The 18695-nt window shown below is 48.2% G+C and overlaps 1 protein-coding gene across 6 annotated transcripts in view; it reads right to left on the bottom strand.

Annotated features, from left to right (window-relative positions):
- Positions 1 to 18695, bottom strand: part of JARID2 (jumonji and AT-rich interaction domain containing 2) — a 249764-nt gene that overhangs the window by 40452 nt on the left and 190617 nt on the right. For all 6 annotated transcript variants that reach the window (XM_078055716.1, XM_036087225.2, XM_036087251.2 and 3 more), the window contains one exon: positions 8263 to 8439. In XM_078055716.1, coding sequence (XP_077911842.1) covers positions 8263 to 8439 — 177 coding nt within the window. The remainder of the gene's footprint in view (positions 1 to 8262; positions 8440 to 18695) is intronic.

Here is an 18695-nt window from a genome sequence, read left to right as displayed (position 1 = left end):
GGCCGTCCCCACACACCTGCATGTCCCTGGCACACAAAGTAGGGGAGAAGCACCACGTCGACACTAGGAACCACGAGAAAGCAGCTTGCTCTCCGTGTTCTCGTGTGAAAATGGTCAACGGTTCTGCAGACCTGCCTGACCACCGATAAGGATGCCCTCGCCCAGGTCCCAATTTTAGTTAGGGATCTTCACCTGGCTCAACAGGGGATCTTGGGAAAGTCCTTTGGCTGGCACACACAGCAATGCCCATCGGCCACTGTAAGAGATCCCACTGGTGGCTAGTCCTGTCCACAAAGACACGTGCGGTGAATTGTTCTTTGCGCTGGGACAGAAATGAACAAACGAATGCTAAGCTACTCTATCCTGCTCGTTTCATGGAAGAGGAAATTAGGAATCAGAGAAGTCACACGCCTACCCCAGGAACACACAGCCCATGCAGAGCTTTACAAGAGGCACGACAGGGAGCTCCTGGTGACTATTTGATGCTGATAAGGACCTTTGTAGGAACTGGACCCCCAAAAAAAAAAAAAAACCCAACCCAGAACAAACATGGGATGGGCAAGCTGGTATTATAATTCCAATTATCTAGAAATGGCTGGGTAAGTTGTGCAATGCTGTTTATTCCATTTCCAAAGATCACTACATTTTACTTGTACCACTTTTGGGTGATGAGCTTCAAGGACCGAGGGCTCCTTTCTCTACTGTGGAAAATCATGCCTGCAGGACTATCCTCACTTCCAGGATCCTGCCTGGGGCCTGACTCCCAATCACCACTGGGACTTGCTTTAATAAACTGCCGGCAGAGGTTTGTTTCCTTATCACCTGCCTCCTTTTAGACCCAGAGGCTACAGATCGGACAGGGTGAGGCAGCTCACCCAACCAGGTCACGAGAGCGCCCTGCGTTCCTCTGCAATTCTGGTTGAAACTGGCCTTCTCCGAAGAGGACTCCCCTCGCCCCTCCCCTTTTTTTTTTTTTTTTTTTTTTTTAACATTATGGGCCCTTTGGACTTTTCTTTTTTCAACAAAACCACTCCTCTCTCTCTGGGTCACCTGAAGTTGGAGGAGCACTGCTAACGGCATGGACGTTTCTGAGCTGGCTTCAACGCCCTCCCTTCCCCTGGCCTCGCAGAGAAGCACTGCCATCCTGTGTTTTCATTATTCGGCGGCCAAGCACGTGAAGGCCAGGCGGGCAACAGCACAAGCGCAGACCCAAGCGGAGACCCAAGCGGACCCTTACACCGCAGGCCACGGCTGGGGCAGCCGGCTTTTGGACGCTAACTCCACCACCACAGCACAGACTGCCCCTCAACAAAACCCAGTGTTCATCCACCCTCTCCCCCAGACGCAGAATCCTGTGCAGGGCCAGCGGGTTCCCAGAACCTTGACTCTTGGCTACAACCTGCCTGTCACCTTCGGTGATGGGCCTAAGAGCTCAGATCCTCCATGTCCCCCACCGTAAGCAAGACCACCACCTGCCCTGACCCCTTCACAGTGACTCTTGTACAAGAGACAGAATCGAGATAATGTAGGCAAACACGTCCTGAAAACTCTAGTGTTTTGGGTTTTTTTAGAAAATTTTATTCATGTTATTAGAGAGAGAGAGGCCGCCTGAGCACCAGAGCAGGGGGAGCTGCAGAGGGAGAGGGAGAAGCAGGCCCCCCCCACGGAGCAGGGAGCCCGATGCGGGGCTCGATCCCAGGACCCCGAGATCATGACCTGAGCCGAAGGCAGACACTTAATCAACTGAGCCACCCAGGCGCCCCCCAAAAATCTTGTGTTCTTATTGTCATGCGTGGAAAACAGCCCTCAAATCACACCTTCACACAAAAAAGTGGGTGTCAGACCATCTACCAAAACAAGTTAGAGAAATCACCCTCTAACTATGACCATTTCTACATACGCAACTAACAGAGAGCCTCCAGACCTTTCGCTTCGTGCCCACCTTCCGGATGAGGAGCCTGAGGCTCAGAAATAGTAAGACACTTGCTCTGAGGCAGTTATCAACTGTGGCCAGAGGACGGGCAGACATGAGAGCCAGGCGGGTCAGAGTCCGAAGCCCGGGCTTGGAAGCACTGTGCTCAGCTCTCTTCCTGCCGCATCTCCTGGTTTCATCAACACAAAAGGTCAAAGGCAGCAGTCCCTTAAAGGGTCTCTTTTTATTTTTGCCTCTAAGCTGTCACACTCCATCCCTCAAAATGCTGTCCTAGTTCATCTTCCCAAAATGCAAATGTGATCACAGAATACCCTTTGCCAAGGAAAGTGCTTTACTTCAGGAAGGAGAGGGGCAGGGAGAGAAAGAACACCCCGCTCTCTGCATTAGAGGACTCCCGGACATGGAACCTCAGGTTATATTTTCTTTCCATGTGACCTTACAAAAGATTTGGTACTCAGATGTCCGGAAAAGGGAAAACAAATTCACAAAGCCTGGTGAACATACACTAGAAACTACAAACACCACTTTTCATAGAGTCCAAACACTCGAGTATCTTGGCTGCTTGTTCCCGAGGCCCCTTCCTATCGTGGATGTTTGAACGTGGGTGTGAGGAAGGGTTATCTAAGTCATAGGACAGAGGGCCACACCAGGAGCGACAGGAAGAGAGTGAGAAACACACAGTGATGGGGGGAGGGCACCCATGAACCAGACATTAAGTCTGTGTGCTCGGGAAAACACGCGGAGAGAGCCTGAATGTCTCAGTTTCTGATGGATTCTCCACAGGGAGTGTCCCATACTATCAGCCCCTTGGGGGGAAGGTCCGTATCCCTTATTCATCTGGGTTATCTTCCAAAAGCACAAAAATTAGCACAAGGTCTTATGCATGTCTTCCATCTGCTCCTAAGTTAAACTTATTTTATGTAGGACACAAAAATTAACTCCATAAAATTCCGAAAAAATGGTTAACGTGGCAAGATCCTGCCCTCTGTAAGGCTCTGTGTTTCAGCACTTCCCCAGAAAAATGATTTCCAGAACTCCCTTCCAAGTCCTCCACAAATACATTTTCAGGAATAAGCAAACAAAATCTTTGTCCAACTCACGGGTGTTAACATTTGCCAAAAACTCACAAACTAATTTTGCAGGACATATTATAGTGGAGTTGATTTGGTACTTCTATGTGATGTGTGTGGTCTTCTGAACACCTCACGGTAGAATAACTTTACTAACAACCATGTTGGTTTAGGATATGGAAGGACGTGGAAGGTCTCCATGCCCATGGCAACATTACCAGCTCAGACATAATACAAATTCCTACTTTCCTACGGGGCTACTAAAGAGCAGGGAACGGAATCCCAGAGGAAAATGCCCACAGGGGATCAGTGCCTGGTGTGGGAATGGGTAACCCCACAGACTGAGAGACTGCATAAATAAGGCCGGGTCTCAGACAATATGACACTGCAGAAGGGACTGACGTCTGGCAGACACCCACACACAAGGACAGATCACCTGGGCCTGCAGTGGTCTCTCCATCACTCCTCCCCCAAGTTTAGGTGGGTACATAGCCCCATGGGTTCTCACTAGGATCGGTTCTGGGACTCTACTGGGGTTGAATCCGAAGGCAAACCTTTGAAACTGCATCCAATCCCTTCCCAGCTCAAAAACTGACATAACCAAAAAGACAAATGACTGGAGGTGGTGGGGGTTGAGTTAATCACAGATGAACTCAATCTAACCAAAGCTATAAGTCAATGACTTCAGGAGACATCAGAGTGGGGCCCCACCCCCAAAAGAAACTTCACTCCCTGGACAGCAAATACATATACTGTGGATTAGAGCACACTGTCATACACAATAGGGGAAATACACTTTTAAGACAAGACAGATGTATGGAGGACCCAGAATGAAGAAAACAGTCATTAGAAGTAGACCCGCAGAACGAGCATTTTTAGAATTAGCACAGATAGGAAATAAAGGGCCTTGCAACTTTTGGTTTCTACAAGCCTCATCAAGGAAAGCTTGGGAAGTGGCTTTAAGTAAGGGTAGAGTCAGCGCTCTGATGAAGCCCAGCGGGTTTGGGCATGCTCCTGTTCCCCTTTATCTTGCACTGTATCCCCCAGAGAAGCCAGCACAATCAGGGAGGAAGAGAGGAGCATGTACAAGAGCAGAAAGGCAGAAAAGACAGTGAGAGGGGCATGTGGGCCCTCAGCTCAGGCACCCCACAGTACATCTAATGACCCTGTCCCCCCACTGCCCCTACCCAAGAGCCCTAAAATTCACGACTCTACAAAAAGAACCCCAGAATATTTCAACAAGTGAATCCCCAAAGCGAGCACTTAAAACCCTTTTACAGATGCCACAATATCATTTTCACTCACACGTTAACTATTTAAAACGGTAAAATCTCCTGACATTTTAAACAATGAGAAGTCTCCCTGTGTGTATCCGTGCAGGGATGTGCATCTCTAGATAGAGACACATCTTCCTTGACTCCTAATGGCAGTGACCGTGGTCAGTGCAAAACTGTTACCCTCTCCCCTCAGATAGGGAGTGAGGGTCAGCCAATTCCCTCACCCCCACCCTTCACGAAACTTCGTAACGTGACACCAGACAGCGGCTGCCCCTTCACCACTCTGCAGCTCAGGTGAAAAGAGAATTAAAGAGACTGAGCCCCACACACAGTGAAGGAGGGTAACTCTGGACACTGGAAGGCGGATCAATGAGAAGACTGCCTAGTGAACCAGCAAGTTCAAACAAGCTGAAAAGTAGGAGGTGGGGACCCAACCACACGTGCAAAAGCAGACATGGGACTAATTCACCAGATCCACATGATTGGACTGTCATAGTCTGATTTATAAGAAATATATATTTGGTCATTAAGATATGGATTTGAGGGGCACCTGGGTGGCTCAGTCGGTTGAGCATCCGACTCTTGGTCTCAGCTCAGGTCCTGATCTCAGGGTCATGAGATCAAGCCCCACGTCTGGCTCCACACTCAGAGTCTATTTGGATATCCTCTCCCGCTGCCCCTTCCCCCACTCATGCTGTCTTCTCTCTCAAATAAACAAAATCTTAAACAAAAAACAAACAATATGTATTTGGTCCACAATTCCTGGCTCACATCTCCCCAAGCCCTGGAATTTCCAAAGCGCCGAGAGTGATACAGAGATCTTTTATTATTTTAGTGAAGGGACCTTTGGGAAGTACCTAAAGATGGGGGCTGGTTGCCAGCAGAACCAACCATGGGAGCGATGGACTGGAACTTTCAGCCCACCCCCGCCCCCGACCTCTGGGAAGGTAAGAGGTTCTGGAGGGGGAATCAGGTGATCTGTCCTTGTGTGGGGGTGTCTGCCAGACGCCACGGTCAATGACTTGGTCAATCCTGACTATGTAAGGACACCTGCATAAAAACCCCAAAATGACGGGGTTCTAAGAGCTTCTGGGCTGGGAGACCTACAGAGATGCAGAGAGCAGGCGGCATGGAGCTCCAATGCCCTTTCCCCATACCTCACCGTCCAGATCTCTCCATAGGGCTGCTGATCTGTATCCTTTATCTTATCCTTTACCAAACTAGTGAAGGTAAGTGTCTCCCTGAGTTCTGTGAGCCACTCTAACAAGTTAATCAAACCTGAGGGGGAGAGGTTGTTGGAACCTGCAATGTGTAGCTGGTGCGTCAGAAGCCCATGTAACACGTGGTCCATCTGAGGTGGGGGATGAGGAGCAGTCTTACAGGACTGAGCCCTTAACCTGTGGAATCCGATGCGATCTCCATGCAGGTAGTGTTGGAATGGAGTTAAATTCTCAGAACCCTGCTGGTGACCCAGAATTGCTGGGTATTGTGGGGGAAAGGGGGGCCCTCACCCCCATGACGGAATTGGGTCCAGAAACCCTAAAAGACTGATGAATTCACCCACCCCACACAGTGAGACAATGAAAAATTATATCAAGGAACCATTTTGATGCTATCCTAATGAAATATATTTCTATCCCATGGACACAGAGACCAACTGAGAGGAGTTTAATTTCATGTTTTGTTCATTTACTCTCGACTCCTATTAAACCAAAAGTGCAACCAGAAAACACCTCCTCAAGAATTCGAACAAACAAAAAAATCCCCACAAGTCTGCTTTGCGGCTTCATTCCACCTCAGAAAGCTTACCCCTTCTGGCTGCATCAGTGAGCAGCTCCAGGATGATAAATTCCCAGTCTGTTCTCTGGAGTTCTGTCTCTCACCATCCCTGCAAACTCAGCAGATAATAAAGTTCTTAACTACCCCCAAATCACCTCCCTTCTTAATTCCTGTTCTATTACCTCCAGCCTTGGCTCTCCAGGCAGCAGTGAAAACCTGCTCAGTTTTGCTTCAAATCGCCCTTGTGCTCACGTGGACCGCGCTCTGCTCCCACGTCCAGCCCCCCCAGAGGTGATTTCCTGGCTGGGCTCCTTGGACGCTCGTCACCTCTCTTTCCATTTCAGACAGCTCAGTGGCTAGAGGCATCATTCTGAACTTGATCTATTTTATCTCATTTCCACATCTAAAATCATCAACCATTTCCCATTCTCCACACTGGAACTGTTCCTCCTGCCCAGCAGGCATGTTACCAACTCCATTCAGTCACTCCCAGGCACCCTGAAGAACAACAACCCCCCCCCCCACACACACACACACAGTTGGGACAACCGTCCCACAACCAGGCCACGCACCACGGGTCATGAACGTCCACAGCAAGTTCAGCTCTATGCCAACACCCGTATTCCGACTCCTCTACAGAGAGCTCTCTTCCAACTGTCAAGACTTCCTGAGGACCACAGCTGCAGGGGGAAACCTCGTTCCTCTGAGGTTTAAAATCAAGTCAGCATTTTGTAGTCTGCACTGGGAGAGTATTAACCCCCTCGCCCCAACTCTAAGTTCTTAAAAAGAGGGTTGCATCCCTCCACTATGTCTGCATGCCTCCTAAACACAGTCCTAATCAAGAAGCAGGACAAATAATCGTTACAGTGACAAGGCAGAAATGCTCAACAATGGTGAAAACCAGGCACGTCCCCATCCCATCTAGCCTGTGCTGGACCCGAGCCTCTACTGAAGGGGTCCAGAAAGACAACGGTAGCTCAGTGCAGACATGAGAGGAAAAAAGAGAAATCTGCCCTTGCCTCAATCACTTACTGACAGACAGGGGCTGGCTGTGGATGGAAGAGGATGCCTAGCATCCTGGTAGGGGCGCAACAGGAAATGGGCCGGAATACCTCCCCCACCCCCATCCTCCGGGCCTGACTCCGGGCCTGACTCTCTGCCTCTCCTAGCCCATTTTTCTTGCCTACTTTCCCAGTTGGTCCAAGCCCTCCTCCCAACCCTACCCCGCCACAGTTCTCACCCCACCCCCTCATCCTCCCAGCTGCAGCGCCTCGAGGAACGCTCCATCCCTGGTCACCTCTGGCCAGGTAACCATCCACAATTCCAGCCTTCTGAGGCGCCCCCCCTCCTCAGGTCCCTTCCTTCCATGCAATCCTCACAACCGATGCCAGCTCCATCTTTACAGAGCACAACTCCAATTACAACACTTCCTTGCACTTCCCACGGCCAACTCACTTAAAAGTTGATTCCTCACTGATATCCACTTTTTTTTTTTTTTAAAGATTTTATTTATTTATTTGACAGAGAGAGACAGCGCGAGAGAGGGAACACAAGCAGGGGGAGTGGGAGAGGGAGAAGCAGACTCCCCGCGGAGCAGGAAGCCCGATGTGGGACTCGATCCCAGGACCCTGGGATCATGACCTGAGCCGAAGGCAGACGCTTAACAACTGAGCCACCCAGGCGCCCTGATATCCACTCTTGTCCTCCTCCCACACACTGCCCTCGAGGGGGGAAAAAAAAAAACAATCAGTCTGGTTCATAATATAGGTGAATTTACTTGATTCCACAATGCTCAACGGTTTTCTTTCTACATGACCTCACCTGCTAAAATCACAATAATTGTAAGCTGATCACAAAAGATTTTTCACGAGATCTTCTTGGCCCATCCCTGTTTAGAGATCATCTCTTCCTCTTCCGAATCCCATTATCTGCAGCTCACTCGGGACTGATCATCGCCTCCACCACACAAGAATATCCATACCCGTGCCTTAACAATCTGTTCATCTAGAACACACTGGGCTGCACCCACCTCTTTGCCCTGCAAATGCCCAACACCTAGAGAAGTCCCCAGAACTAGCTCTGCCACCCAAAAGCTATGCGGCCTTCATCTTCATCTTCTACCTCGACAGATGACCTACTGCAGCTCTCTCGGCCAGAGCTGTGGATTCCGGCATTTTCTACCCCAAATCGAGAGTGGACCTACCATGCCCGTTGTGAACATGCTTGTGGGTTTTTCCTTTCCTGGGGGTTGACTGGCATGAAGATGAAGCATTATTGGCGGCTGCTTTGACGTCTTCCGTCTCATCGTCTTCCTCCTCGACGTCCTCCTCGTCCTGAGAGCTTCCGAAATACACCATGCTGTTGGGCAGCGCAGGAGAACCTGGGGGGTTTGAACGAAGAGGGCTCGTCAACACAGGCCTTGGCCCTCGCCCCTTCTGGAAGGGGCGCTACACAGGGAGACATTTATTAAGGGACGAACCTAAATCTGCCGAGCAGATAAAACAAAGCTGTTCATCTCTACTGCCACTTTTATTTTTCAAATATCCCCCAGGAAATAAAACTCCATTTGTGTCCTTTCAACGGATTTCAAGCAACCCCCCCCCACCCCAATAGGGGGATGATGCCATTCGCCAAAAACAACAAATCAAAAATTTTAAATCTCATATGAATAGTCGGGGGCGGGGAGATGACAACCACCAAGAACTGAATTGAGCAAAGGGGTGGGACAGGCGGGAATCAGTAAAATTAAAGACAACTAGTTACAATGTCAAGGAGGAGAGGAAGAAACTATTCTGGGTTATGCATTTAACTTACTAGACTTGACATGAATTTAAGCAAATGAATTTAAATATGAAAGACAAACCAAGCAGTAGTAACAGAATATGACACTTCCAGATATAAGGTAACGTTGGTCTTGTATTCACAAAGAGGTGAATGACAGACATGGATTCCCCCATTTTTAGTATATGTGCTGCCAAAGTGAGCACAGACATGGATTCCCCCAAATCACAATATATTTGGAAGCTACTTTGATATTATGATCAGGTTAGTAGCACGTATAATTATTAAAATAAATTCCAGCACAAGACTAAACTAACCCACACCCCTCACTCCTTTTACACCTTAACCTTCTGCTCATGTTTTCATTTCTGAATTTAAAATAAAACAGTAACACCAGAAGATAAGCTCGATATTACAAAGAAGCACAATATAGTTCTTCTTTATCAGACAATGACAATTTAGAAGATACCTCAACTCACTGGTTTATTGTTTAGGACCAGAGGCTGCTTAAAATCCGAAGAAAATCCCCCAAATTAATTTCTGGCCACAACTTCAAGCTTCTTAACCGTGAAGTATTTTGGGGAGAGCTACCACCAAGTAGCAGAAGAACTATGAAGCATGAAATATCATTCCTTCTCTCTCGCCTGCTTTCTGGTGAATGAGCTAACACTCCAGTGTATCAACGATTACACAGGTGACCAATCTGTTCTTCCTCCCAATGGAGATCTCGAACTTCAGACACAAAGGTTAAAATCATCCCTGTCGGGCTGCCAAGCCACATGATCCAACAAGGTTATGGAAATAAATGGGCAACGTCAGGGAGAAGTGGTAATCCCAATACCCATCTTGCAGAAATGCAAAGACCACACAGACACCTCCAAGCCCCCTGCTTCCTTCTATTCTTCCTTCCTTCTATTGCATTTTAAAAACCCCAAAAGTTAGGTGGGTCACACCACTGGGTAGAAATGAAACTCCAAAGGGATGTACGTGGCAGAACAGACTTGGCTATGGTCTGAAAAGCCATTACGTTTCCTCCCCTTTGACATGGCCAATTAGAAGCAGGTTTTCAATGGAAGGAAGGTTCTTATAAACCAGGAGCTACAGATGAAGAAAAAAAGGAAACAAGAAAATGGCTAGCCCTATTTCCCCTGGAACAACTTATCTATACTTGTTCTAGAGTGGTTTTAGGATTAGTACAAGAGTGACTAGAAAGAGGGGACAGCATGCTTCCCAGTTCCCAACTCGGAACCCGCAGTTAGGATTCTCCATTCACAGGTGGGCACAGGCACGTGCCTCCATCCTCAGTCCAATGACCAATCCTGCTGGATCTTTCATTCCCAAATCTAACTGTATGTATTTTAGAAAAATCAGGGAAAACTGTATTTTAGCACTGATGAGGCAGACGGACAGACACAGACATTTCACCACAGGCTCCAATTCATCCTGGCATAGAACATGACAGAAGGCAACACGTTACATGTTGTTGGACAGACCTAGCAAGGAACTTCAACGCTTGGAAGTGTGGGGCTCGGTCATCAGATTTCCCTCTTCTGTGAAATGAGAGGTAATGAGGGAAGCATCTCTTCAAGTGCCTCCCAGATAAAATTACCCATGTTGGATTTCTTCTAAAGAAGAGCCTGGGCTCGATCTTGGACTCGTGGACCAACCCGGGGCGGGGGGGGGAGATATGGATCGGGGTGTGTGTGTGTGTGTGGCAGCAGGGGAAGGGATGTGCTGGTAGGGGATTCACCCCAGCCCCTCCAGCCTTGCTGGGTCTCCTTTCACAACAGGAAATGTAGCAAACTCTGCAACCAAGACCACTGGGGAGTCATTTTGGGGGGGGGCGGTGTAAGACTGATAAAAATGGTCTAGGTTTCAAAGAGAATCTGCTAAAAAAAATCCAGGTGCAACTATGAAAAACAAAGAGTTAACTTCCACTTAACAGCATCTGTTGAGGATTTTTTTTTTTTTTTTTGAAGATTCAAACCTTGGATAAAGCAGCACGAAGCAACTATCCCATTCCTCATACTCAAGATTTTGAGAATGGGGTGAACATTATGTTCCAGAGAACTAAAATGGAGGAAATGTCTAGATGCATCCAAGCGTTAATATTCCTAAAAGAAAGCACACAGGGTAATTTCTTCCACAACGGCAGCAAATAACCAATCTTTTGAATGTATCTGTTCTAACAGCTTCTCCCCAAACACAAGTAAACTGCTCTAACCTCCCCGGTATTCTAGAAGAAAGTCAGAGGCTAACTATAACTAACACAAGGGACAGGTAAGATGTGAAGAACAGAGATGGGGTGTCTCTGAAGGGCTTTCTCAAAATCAGACTCCAAACACCACCAAGTCCTGGGGGAGCCGGCTCTGCAGTCGGGGCCGGGAAGGAGGTGATGTGCCTTAAGTTCGGGGGCACGGGGATAAGCACCCTCACACTAAGAGGCGACTGTGCTTCTAGTCAGGACCACTGACCTCTGGTCTGGACCCAAAGGCAGAGCATCATCAAAAAAAAGGTAACGAAGGGTTCTCAAACCAGATGGGGAACGGAGAGGCCAGTATGATAAAGGGAAGGAATACTTCCGAGAGATGGGTTAAGTGGCTGAAAAAGGCTCAATATTCAGTAACAATGAACCTGGGAGTGGGGGGGGGGGGCGCCAGGTAATTACTCCAAGGCAAGATGATGCCCTTAGCTCACATCCTCGGCTTGTACCAATTCTCCCCTCTGGCAGGTGCCACTCATTACAAACAACCCAGCTCCTCCTGGGTATGGCCCTTACTGTCCTTCAGCCTATGTTCATGACGTCACTGCCAATCCGTCCACCAGGAGTGGCCTCGTGAACTGTTAGCTTCTGCCCCAGAAGAACAGACCTCCAGAATTTTTCTCACACCCTTACATTTCACTCACTTTATAGTCCAACTGAAGCAAGCAGAAAACATTAAATCCAACAGGGCCTGGTACTCTGTCACCAGGTGGCTACTGTATGTAATCCCTCCAAGCCCCCGCTGTTGGCGTGTCCGCTGGCAGAGCTGGCATTCAGATCGAGACAAACCAGGGAAGTGCCAAGAGCAGAAGCTGCCTTTCATTCTCGCAGAGATAAAACCAGTAAAATCATCCCACTACTTCATGCCACACTAAAAATACTCAAGGTGACAGGGAAGCACTGTTATATACTAATACCTGGAGAATAACTATGTAACAACTTCAAATATATAAAAGGAAGCAAAAAGCCTGTAAGGAACCACAACTAGTTAAAGGCATTCACACAGAGCACATTCATTTCTTAGCCTAGATTCAAGCTCGATTATCTAATTTACAGATTAGTTAAGAGGAAGAGCAATCTGCTAGACAGACAGACACACACACACAAACACACACACACACACAAAAAAGGTGAAGGAAAGGGCATTTTATAAACCCTAAAGCAATCTGGGTTATTTATCGCTAGTGAAAACTACCCCACATTCCTCAGGTTAAAAGGGGTGAATGGGTGTATTACATAATCATTCATTATTGATGAAGAGGCCACAAAAAGCTCAATCAGTGTTTAGTATGTGAAAACAGTAAAGCACATACGCTTTTAAAGTTTTCACCAAAAACAGTATGCACCTTATAGATCCTGGTACATAAGCAAGCTTCATCTCTAGACAATTTATTAGGGAAAACTCTTTACTCCAAACAGCCGAGGAGGCAGACTTTGGGAAAGCTCACTGTGGGGCTAGCACTCAGGAAAACAGGAACGGAGCTACAGGGAAAGGGAAAACCAGGGACAGGGGGCTGTGTGGTCTCACAACATGAAACAGCTTCCTCAGAGAGATCTTCCCCTTCCCACAGCAGGACTCACCTACCACCTACTGCACACCAGTGAAGACTGGGAAAACGGGGGGTCTCCGAGGGGGCTCACAGCCCCCCATTCCGAGCTCTTTCCCCCGGTGTTCTCAGGGTGGTCTCCCCACGCTAAGAGACAAGCGCCATTCGCGACGTTAATTAACAACAGAGCGAGGCTGACTCACCACGCAGAATTACATCCTGTCTCCCTTGCAAACTGTAGCTCTAGAGATGTAATCAATGAAAGGTGACGGTTTCGAAAAGACTTACGGAACGTGTGGGGTGTTTGGGGAGGAGCAAGGCAGTTTTTATACCCAGTAAATTATAAAAGTGTATTTAGCGTATACAGTTTTCTCCTAAAATCACAGGCAGATTTTTCTCTTCTGATTATTCAAGTGCATTAGCAAATGTGGAAAAAAAAAAAAATCTGAACTTGGATCAGATAAGTGGAATCCGGAGTACAGAATGCCTGTGCGCTTTGCCAAAGCCGTATTTCATTACTTTTCAGAATTAGCTGGCAATGTCTCCACAATATTTACTGAAGTGAAAACCAAATGTTTTCATCTGGACAAAAATCAAACTGTGGTATGTTACAACCACAACAGAAATCATTTTAATCCAAAAGCTTGCTTTCTCTAATTTGGGCTGTGGTTTCTATAAAATTGGATTCTTCTCTATGAATCATAATCATGAACACATACATACAAGCCCTCCTTCCCATTATCTTCCCTCCCCCAACCAGTTCTTTATCTTAACAAGCTAAACATAGCTCCGTTCTATTTTGGGAAGACCCTACAGGGATTCCCTGCACGCTGTCATTGAGCGGGGGAGTCCACTTCTGTAGTTTGACCTAATAGACCCAGCCGGCCCACCGGGTGGGCATTTTCACGATTGGCCTTTCAGGTGATACAAACAGAATGAAAAGCAGTCGGGCCCTACTATCCTACGAGGAAATTTTAAAACAAAAGAGTGAACTGGTAGGGGCCAGGTTGGGGGCTAGAGGGATAGCGGTCTGCGGATTTCCTGAGTTAGCGGAAAGCTCCAATCGTTGACACGGGAGAGTCACAGAAAAATGCAGCTGCCAACTGCCTTGGATCATTCACCTAACTCTGGACGTACCACATACTCATCTTACCCCCCCCCCACCCGCAGGGAAACACAAAGTGCCCTGTAAGGCTGTGGGACAGCTAGGACACAGCGAATGGAGGGGTCTCCTGGTCTCTTCCAGGGCGGCCTTTATAATTTACCTGGGAAGAAGAACTGACAAAAGGAGTTCCCCAACTTCATCCACCTCCGTGGGCCCTAAGATTATTTGCCATACACAGCCTCTCTGTGTGTTTTCTTTAAAGTGATCCACATTCGTGCCTTTAATGATTTATCTGCATAACATCAGGAGAAAATTAGTATCACTTGTTCTAAAGGAAAGGTAATTAAAATTATGGTAAAATTTAAAGACGCTCCGCTAAAGCCATCTGGCACCAGCCGGGGTACATGCAGGAGGTCGTGGGGAATATTCCGCCAGGCCAGAGGCCAAATTCAAAGGCAGCCCCCAATTCCTTATGGGATAAGGAGCTGCCTGTGCGACGCTGCCCCATCCTGGGACTGCTCCTTCTTTACGTATGTGCCAATTCAAATCACGGAACGAGACCCTCCATGGAATCCCAAAATCTAGAACGAAGCGTCAGCTCAGCAGTCATGTGCTTCTTTGTTGTGAGACTCGTCTGCTTGTCTGTACAGTGAGGATGAGGTCTTCAGCTGTCACAACTGTGATGACCCCAAAGGGTGTAAGGTCATGTACGCAAAACACCGTAAGTTAGCTCTCACTGGAGCGGTATTAGGTTAATACTTGGTTTCAGTGACAAAGACTCAGGACTGTAACATCAGCCTTTCAGGTAACTTCACACAGGTAGGAGCAAAAGCAATTTCCCATCTGCTTTCCTAAACGGGGAAGGCAAGCAGGTTGAGAAGAAGAATGGGGGGGGGGCGGAGGAGAAGACCCTCCCCTTACAATCTTTCCCAGGTTTGTTATCTATACCCATGGCTTAAAACATACACAAATACACACCCAGTCGAATGCAACGAGGGCTCTCTGGCTCTTCCTCAAAAAACCACACGATCACACCACAGAACAGCTAGGATGGCCTCCACTGAACCTCACTTCTACCCATCAAGCTCAGAAGTGGAAACAAGTTAGAAAGTAGCTTTATCAAGCTCACAGGCCACTCTGTGAACATGGCCAAAGTCTGTGCTCTCTTCATCATGCAAAGCGTCCACAAATCCTAACAGACGCTGAACGCTGAAGGCAGGGTCACCTTGCCTGGGGGACACGCATACTGTGAAAATTAATAAAGGGAGACCGCATTAGAGTTGGGAGGCTAGAGAGGAGAGCCAGGACACCATCAATGTAAATTACAGGAAGAAGTGTCCATTTTCAGGCCCCAACAGAAGAACGGGCAACAGGAAAGAGTCATCAATTATAGGCCCCAACAGGGAAAAAGACACACTGCATCTCCTGGAAGAAATCGACCACCCCTGCTACTCAGCCCCTGAGAAATGGTCAGCACCCTGAACTCTTTACTTTTCTCCAATGGACTTTGACTCACAATAACCCCTTCCTGACTCCCTCCTCCACAAAACGTTCCTCTTTGTTGGGTTTGCCAGATGGCATGCTGTGGTCTGTATGCCCAAATTGCAATTTTCTGCTGTCCCCCAAAGAAGTCCATTTTTGCTGGTAAAATAACTGAGTTTTATTTTTAAGGTTAACAATACCAAGGACTTTAGTGGTCTCAGAATAATGATGCCCCAGCAGCCAGCAACGTGCTCACCAGCAATCAAAACAGGACTGTCCCGACTAAAAGTACCCGCCCCCCCCTCCATCTACCTTCTCTAAATGGATTTCAGAATCTCTAGAAACTAAGAAGGCCAGAGATGATTGTGAGGAATACCACGGACTCTGTGCCAGGCGCGGGTGGCGGGGGAAGAGGGAGCCTGCTTTATCTTCAGGGAGGGCAAAGCCTGGTCAGAGGCTGGTTGGCCTGGAACAGGGTCAGTCCTCGGAGCAAAAGGTCTTGGAATCTTAACAACTGATCAAGGTCACAGAGCAATTAAAAGGGATCCATCCATCCTTCCCCTCCCTCAGCGCTGAAGAATTCCATGGTTTCATATTTCTTCCTAACTAGCCTGTTAAACTATCCTGGCAAATAAATCGCTTGCTCAGCAGAACTCAGCCACGTAACACAGACTCAATTGGAAAACCAAGCATATAAAGGCTGGTCTATCTGGAGAAAAGAGAAGGTGGCCCCTTTGGCCCTCGAGGCGGTGAGAGTATAATTTTGGATCCTACTTCTCTCTGCTACTACTCTCAAAAATTAAGATGCAACACCTCTCAGAAGGAGCCATCAAAAAAAAGAGTTGTGTACCACTGTGGCATTGGCCTTTCTCCCCAAAGATCCCATCTAATGTAACAGCATTTCCATTTTGCTCAACGAAGTTCATTATTAGCGCTGAAGTGTTCCTTGCAATCGGAGGATTGCTTAATTGCTTTCTAGCAGGTTAATCCCCTTTCATTCTGTGACCTCTAAACCACCCCAGGCTTTCTGCATTTGCCCTACTTACAAATGATCGTCCTCAATACCCAAAGTCAGTCCTCTATCTATGTATGCTCTCCTTGTCAATAAGGAGGGCAAAGGGCTTTAGAGAATCAGCTCCCGGCAGGCGGGCTACCTGCAATCTTGGCTATTCTGCTGGTCTTTTGGAAGGCTCCTTCCTAAATCTCAAATCCTGCCTTATCTCTGGGATGACCACCAAGGGCATTGGCTGGGCCTATTGAATGCCCAGGAGCTTTAGTTTGACCCCACAGCAAGGGGTGGGGGCGGGGGGCGGCACAGACACCCCCTACCCATCTTACAAATGAGGAAACAGGCTTATTGCAGATTGAGTCACCTGCCAGAGATAGGAGATTCTAGGCCTTGGGCCTGGATGCTTCAATAACCGACCCCCACCCAGGGTAGTGGAGGGAGGAGGGCCTTTCTGCAGCCTCAAGCCATTTTCCACCGAGCCGCCAGCCAGGATCACCTTCTGAATGGCCCGGGCATGGTAAATCACCTTGTCAGCTGCAGGGCCCCAGTGGGGCCCAAGTATCTAGCCCAAGGCCCGCAGGAGTGGACAACACAGCTCACTTTCCTGCTGCATCCACTTGGGGCCTCCCAAACAACACATCAATCCACACCTCGGCAGGGGCCTGCCCCCCTCCCCTTCCACAAAGCCAGCTCAAGTGCTCCTTCCTTTGCACGGCTGTCCCAGGCACTTCCTTCCGGCTTGTGCGCCGTGCACACACACCTCTACCCTGGCACCTTCCACATGTTTGCTGTGAGCCTCTCAGCTTTCCTGTTCCTCATCTCTGTCTTCTAGGTGTCTAGCATATAAAAAAGGTTCCACAGAGGCCCGCCGAATTAATTAGCAATTGAATGACAGCTTATCACTGAAGATTCTCTAAGACTCTAGAAACAAAAGGCAGGCAAATCCCCAAACAGAAAGCCCTGCTTTGCACAAAGGCGGACAGTGCTGTTCCTTTACCGAGAATACCGCCCCCCCCCTCAAATAGCTCACTGCAATCCGCAGGTCTATGGCACCCACCGTCATGAGAACCAAAACTGTGTGTGTGTGTGTGTGTGTGTGTTTTTTTTTTTTTTTTTCAGGAATCCCCTCTGGGAATCCCCCTTGTTTGCAGTGCCCCATAAAGAGAAAAATGTAAATAAGACAATCATTTAACCTGCCACTGCTCTACTGTGCTAAGCTTTTTAATCTGTTAATAATCATAGTCAGAACAAAGGGAAGAAGACCCAGCTCATTAAGAATAACGAGAACAGGGGCGCCTGGGTGGCTCAGTCATTAGGCGTCTGCCTTCGGCTCAGGTCATGATCCCAGGGTCCTGGGATCGAGCCCCGCATCGGGCTCTCTGCTCCGCGGGAAGCCTGCTTCTCCCTCTCCCACTCCCGCTGCTTCTGTTCCCTCTCTCGCTGTGTCTCTCTCTGTCAAATAAATAAATAAAATATTTAAAAAAAAAAAAAAAGAATAACGAGAACAGTGACAGAGCGATGGTGGGGGTACCAGTCACTGGGCTCAGTGCTCTGACGCACAGCCCCCTCGGAGGGGACCAGGCGAAGATACTAATTACGCCTCCGGCAGGAGACATGCACACCCCCTTCAAAGCAGCTACTTAAAGATAAATACACTGCAGGCAAACACTTCAAGCCCCGCTGCACTATTCTTTCCATGTTCTGTTCCTTTAGAAATTTTAGGTCATGATCTTAAATAGGGAAGGAGAGCGAGCGCGTCCCTTGCCAAGCCGAACTGAAAGGTCTCTGAGGGCCCGGAAGCAGATTTTTTAAACCACTAAGGCTTCTGAACCCTGACTGGCTGGCTGGTACGTTTACATATATACACTAATCCCAGGGTTATTAATGGCACGGAGACTCCCCACCCACCACCCCCCCAAGGTTTTCGTTCAAACTACCTGATGGAAGTGTGGGGAGAAGGCAATGGTCTTGAGATCTCGGGATGCTGTGAATGGATAATCCATTTGATTTGACTCATTACTTCTGCAACCAGACTCTCCTCTAAATAAGGAGCTTTTTAAAGGCTGATTTTTACCCCTAACAGCGCCCGCTGTCACCCAAGACGGACGGGGCGGACGGGGCTCTTTATGCGGAACCTAGAGTGTGGGGGGGAATCCGCGACCCAAGAAGCAAGCGCTAGAATGCAGGTGTAAGGATGTTACGGTCGTTACTGTCACATTCCCGGCTGCCAACTTTGGAGAAGACGGGGAGGCGAGGCAAAGACGTAACCGGGGACGTGCGTCAGCAGCAGCTCATACCAGAAAGTCAGAAATACGTCTGAGCACAAACAAGGAATCTGCTAAATGATGAGGCACCCACAAAATGGAACTGGTGTTTATGGGATACTGTTAGGCAAGAAAACCAGGCTACACGAATAAACATCAAATGCAGTGACTTTGGGAGAGAGGTG

Source organism: Halichoerus grypus, chromosome 9, assembly GCF_964656455.1.
Source record: "Halichoerus grypus chromosome 9, mHalGry1.hap1.1, whole genome shotgun sequence".
Classification (NCBI taxonomy): domain Eukaryota; kingdom Metazoa; phylum Chordata; class Mammalia; order Carnivora; family Phocidae; genus Halichoerus; species Halichoerus grypus.
The sequence above is the reverse complement of the archived record's forward strand: the minus strand, read 5'-3'. Positions and strand labels throughout refer to the sequence as shown.